Source organism: Gavialis gangeticus, unplaced genomic scaffold, assembly GCF_001723915.1.
Source record: "Gavialis gangeticus isolate Ggan-Ray unplaced genomic scaffold, GavGan_comp1, whole genome shotgun sequence".
Classification (NCBI taxonomy): domain Eukaryota; kingdom Metazoa; phylum Chordata; order Crocodylia; family Gavialidae; genus Gavialis; species Gavialis gangeticus.
Window position 1 is genome coordinate 161,892,694 of NW_017729022.1, and position 3,876 is coordinate 161,896,569.

At 44.9% G+C, this 3,876-nt stretch overlaps 1 protein-coding gene across 1 annotated transcript in view; it reads left to right on the forward strand.

Moving 5' to 3' along the window:
* The window catches only part of PPP2R5A (protein phosphatase 2 regulatory subunit B'alpha), a 192,112-nt gene extending 190,640 nt beyond the window's left edge, over positions 1-1,472 (forward strand). The window contains exon 12 of the mRNA XM_019516430.1: positions 157-1,472. Coding sequence (XP_019371975.1) covers positions 157-292 — 136 coding nt within the window. The 3' untranslated portion in view covers positions 293-1,472. The remainder of the gene's footprint in view (positions 1-156) is intronic.
* Positions 1,473-3,876: the final 2,404 nt, after the last annotated feature.

Here is a 3,876-nt window from a genome sequence, read left to right on the forward strand (position 1 = left end):
GTCTCCCCTCCGCCCCGCCCCGCCCCACCCCACCCCACCCCCGCCAGCTTTAAAAATTGCAAGAGGAATTTGTAGTAAACTTGTAGAGGTGCGGTTACATACATCACATCTGCAGCCCAGGTGTATTCAGTAGTGATCTTTTTTATTTTTCTGCAGAGAGAAAAAGAAGGAATTGGAACGGGAAGAGTTGTGGAGGAAGTTAGAAGACCTAAAGCTAAAGAAGGTCTTGGCTGAAAAGCAGAACAGCACTCACAATGTGCTAAATGCACAAAATAATACAAGTGCCAAATAAAAGAAATGATGCCCTCTGCTTGAGAGAGACATACTTTTGTACATTTTTGAACTAGGTAAAAATTGCAAAACAGAAACCTCATCAGTATAATAGAACTGGCCAGCCTTTTCTCTGGCAAAATGTAAATGAAAAAGCTATGAAATTAAATACAGTAGTTGAATGATACGTCATTACCACAGCATATTGTAAATTTGTCTAATCATTGATATATTGGCACTTTTGAAGTTTCATAGAAATGAATTATCATCCATAATGAGTGAGAATAATTATGGGAGTGGTGAGAATTATGACTTGAATTTTCTTTTTTGATTGTGTTGCACATAGGTGGTGTAGTCTGCTATGTACATTTTTCCTTGTTTTATACGTGCTTTTCACATTGCTGCATACCTTGGTCGAGATTCTAGAAAAGGCTTCTAGTTCTGCTGTATTTTCTCAAATAAAACTAAAACTAAGCTACATTACTTTTTACCTGTAACTTGAGGAGATACCTTATGTGCCCTTCATACCATTACAGATCTCAAAGATATTGCTGTATTGAATACCAGTGAGCAAAGAATCATGCTGTGGGTTTAAATTTTTAATTTTAAAAAGCACAAGTTGGCAACAAGTTGAAGTATGAACATCTAATCTGTTAGAGTGGACCTAGTGCATACTCTGTATCTGACCTTATACTTGATGAATGTTTTGGTGTCTGTTTACCCCCTCCACATGCTTCTTGCTCCTGGGCCTAGTTGGGTTTGTTTCTCACCTTACGGCTGAAGATGGAGCTTCCTTTCGAGCACATTAGTGATGCTCCCAGTCAGCCCAAGTGATCTCTGACGCAATGCAGTTGTTGCCCACTTTTCTCCCTTCCATCCTCCAGAGCTGCATCCACAGAACTTCCAGCCTCTGCTGGCACAGCGAGAAACTAAATCTAGGATTCCAAACTAGGAGGGCAGAGACCTTGGATCCTGTTTCTTGTTTTATTTAAAGAAAATGCAGTATGCTTCTTCAGTGTAAACTGGAAAAAGCGGACTGTAGAAGTCTTGTCTGTTTCACTTGATCAGGTATTTCTCACATCTTTTTGATCAGAGTTACCATTCCAATCTCTTAAATTGCAGTTCTGTGGAAAACTGTTTTGTAATGAGAGCTCTTCACTGGGGGATTGAGCAGCGTTCAATAAAGTCTTTGTTTGTATTTAGTGTTGTACTTCACCATCTTTCTGTTCTACCCTAATGACCGGAAAGTATATACAACGAGTTCTGTAGAACTCTGCAGACAAAATTTAACATTAATGAAAAGCCCCAAGCTATTTAAAATGCAGTTATGGTTAAGAGCCAAACCTGGCCAGCAAAGGTAGGTGGCTGTGCATCACTCACGTCCAGGTCTTCTGTTTGTTCAGTTATGTTCACTTCTTAAACTCTCACAATAGGTGATGCTTTACCAACAAAGTCCCTGCCTCAGCCCCTTATTGGCTGATGTACAAGACCTTTGATCTCTGGATAAATGACCTATTTAACTTTTTTTTTTTTAAATTTAGTACTACTATTTTTTTAATTTAGTGCTAGTATAGAGAAGATTACGTCTCTGTAATCTTCAGCATTAGTAAGTGTGCTGTGCTCCATCACTATTTCCTATTGCAGCAGTGTCAAACTCCTCTGGCCCTGCGGGCTGGATGAATGGCACAGGCCCAGGTTGCAGGCCAGATGAGGCTCGTGGGATCCCTCCCCACCCTGCCCAGCACACCTGATTTAGTGGCTGCGCCAGCCAGTTTGAAACCCCTGCTGTGTGTTGGATGGATCCTGGAGCGGCCAGAATAGGTATCTCGCATGGCCCAGTCCAATCAGAATAGCAGCTGCATGGCTCAGGTGGTCACAGTGTGCCAGAATGCACCACACATGGCACCTGCTTTGGAGGTGCATGCTGCACAGCACCCATTCCAGATGGCCTGGGACCTCTGCCCAGGTACCACAAGTGGCTTGGATCCCAGACTGGCTGGAACAAGCACCACATGCGGTGCAGTCCCAGAGCTGCCTGGGTGGGCACTGGGTGCAGCAACCAGACTGCATAGAATGGGGTGCCTGTTCAGCCACTCTGGGACCCATGCGTATGTAGCATGAGTCCCAGAACAGCTGGAGCAGCCACTGGATCAGCTATGCTGAGGGCAAGGGGAGGGAGAGTGAAGTGTGTGAGTCCTGTGCCACAGATGTTTGCCATGCCCTTGTGGGTGTGATTAGACAGCACTGGGGGCTGGATGGCAAAGGCTCTGCAGGCTGTATATTTGACCCCCCTGCCATCCACGCTTCAAATGGGATATGCTGTTCTTCTGTAGTAAACCATTGTTGGGTGGTTGCTTTTCCATTTTTGGTGTCTTGTCTGCTTCTGTATTCCGGAGAAGTAATAGGGCCTGCCTCTGATCTTGGGCTTGTTACAGCCTGACAATGCCTTGAATAGATCAGCATGACTCGCCTTGCAGGCCTCTAATTTCCTTTGGAAGGACTGTACTTTGATAGGATGTGACACCAGACAGGGTGTTTGTTTGCTTGGGTTTTTTTTAATAGTCTGGTTCTGGTACAAGTCAGCTACCCTTGAGTCATGCCCTTGAGTCAAGGTGTCTGAGGAGTGTGTGCAGCCTTGGTGCTCAGTAGCTCTTAGGCTGTGCTTTGGGAGGGAAAAGGGAGCAAGTCTAAGCTTGCCTGCATCCCCTTCTTGCTGAGCAGGAGGCCTTCTGAAGCTGTTAGCACCTTTTCTTTTCTTTTTTTAATTTGGGGTGGCCATGTCTATATCATATATGGAGTCTGAGAGAAGGGTGTGTGGCTTTGGTGCTTGGTAGCATAAGGGATGATTTACTGCGGGCAGGTGAAATAGCGCGAGTTCAAGCTTTTTCATGCCCCTTTCCTGCAGGGCTGTCCTGCTGGGGCTGCTGAGCCAGGTTGCTTTTCCTTGAGCCAAGCACAGCTCAGATAAGCTCCTGCCTGGGGGTGCAAAGGGCAAGGTTCAGGATTGGGAGCCAAAGCCCAAATCCTGGGCCCTGCCTCACTCTGAGGGTTGGGCTTGCCTGTATGGATGGCTGCAGACTACTAGAATCTAGTTGGGTACCAGTAGTGCCTGAGGCTTGTCCCAGTTCTTTGCAAGGCCATCAGCCTAACAAGGGGTGGAGTGAAAGCAAAGTCCATGTAGCATACAGCCAAAGCCTAGGGGTTAGCTTGCTGACTTGTCAAGATTTCTAGCCATCTCAACCAGCAACCCTCTTGCCTGTATGTAGCATTTCAATCTGGGCCATATCACATCAGGAATCTGAAAGAGAAGAGTGAGTACCTTTGGTGCTCAGTAGCACAGAGGTTTGGTTTTGGAGTAGGAAGGCCCTGAGTTCAGTGTTACTGAAGTCCCATTCTTGCTGGGCTTTACAACTGCCTATGACTTTTACGTATTTATTTGTTTATTTAGTATTTGGAGTCCAATTTTTATGGTGGCACAACTGAGATGTTAGGCAATGTCTTTTTCTACCCTTGGAGACTTTTATTTCAGTATCAATTTTTTTTCTATCTGGAATAGAGATGCTGCTGCTTCAGTCCTATGAAAGAAGTTGGCTTTATGAATAATAA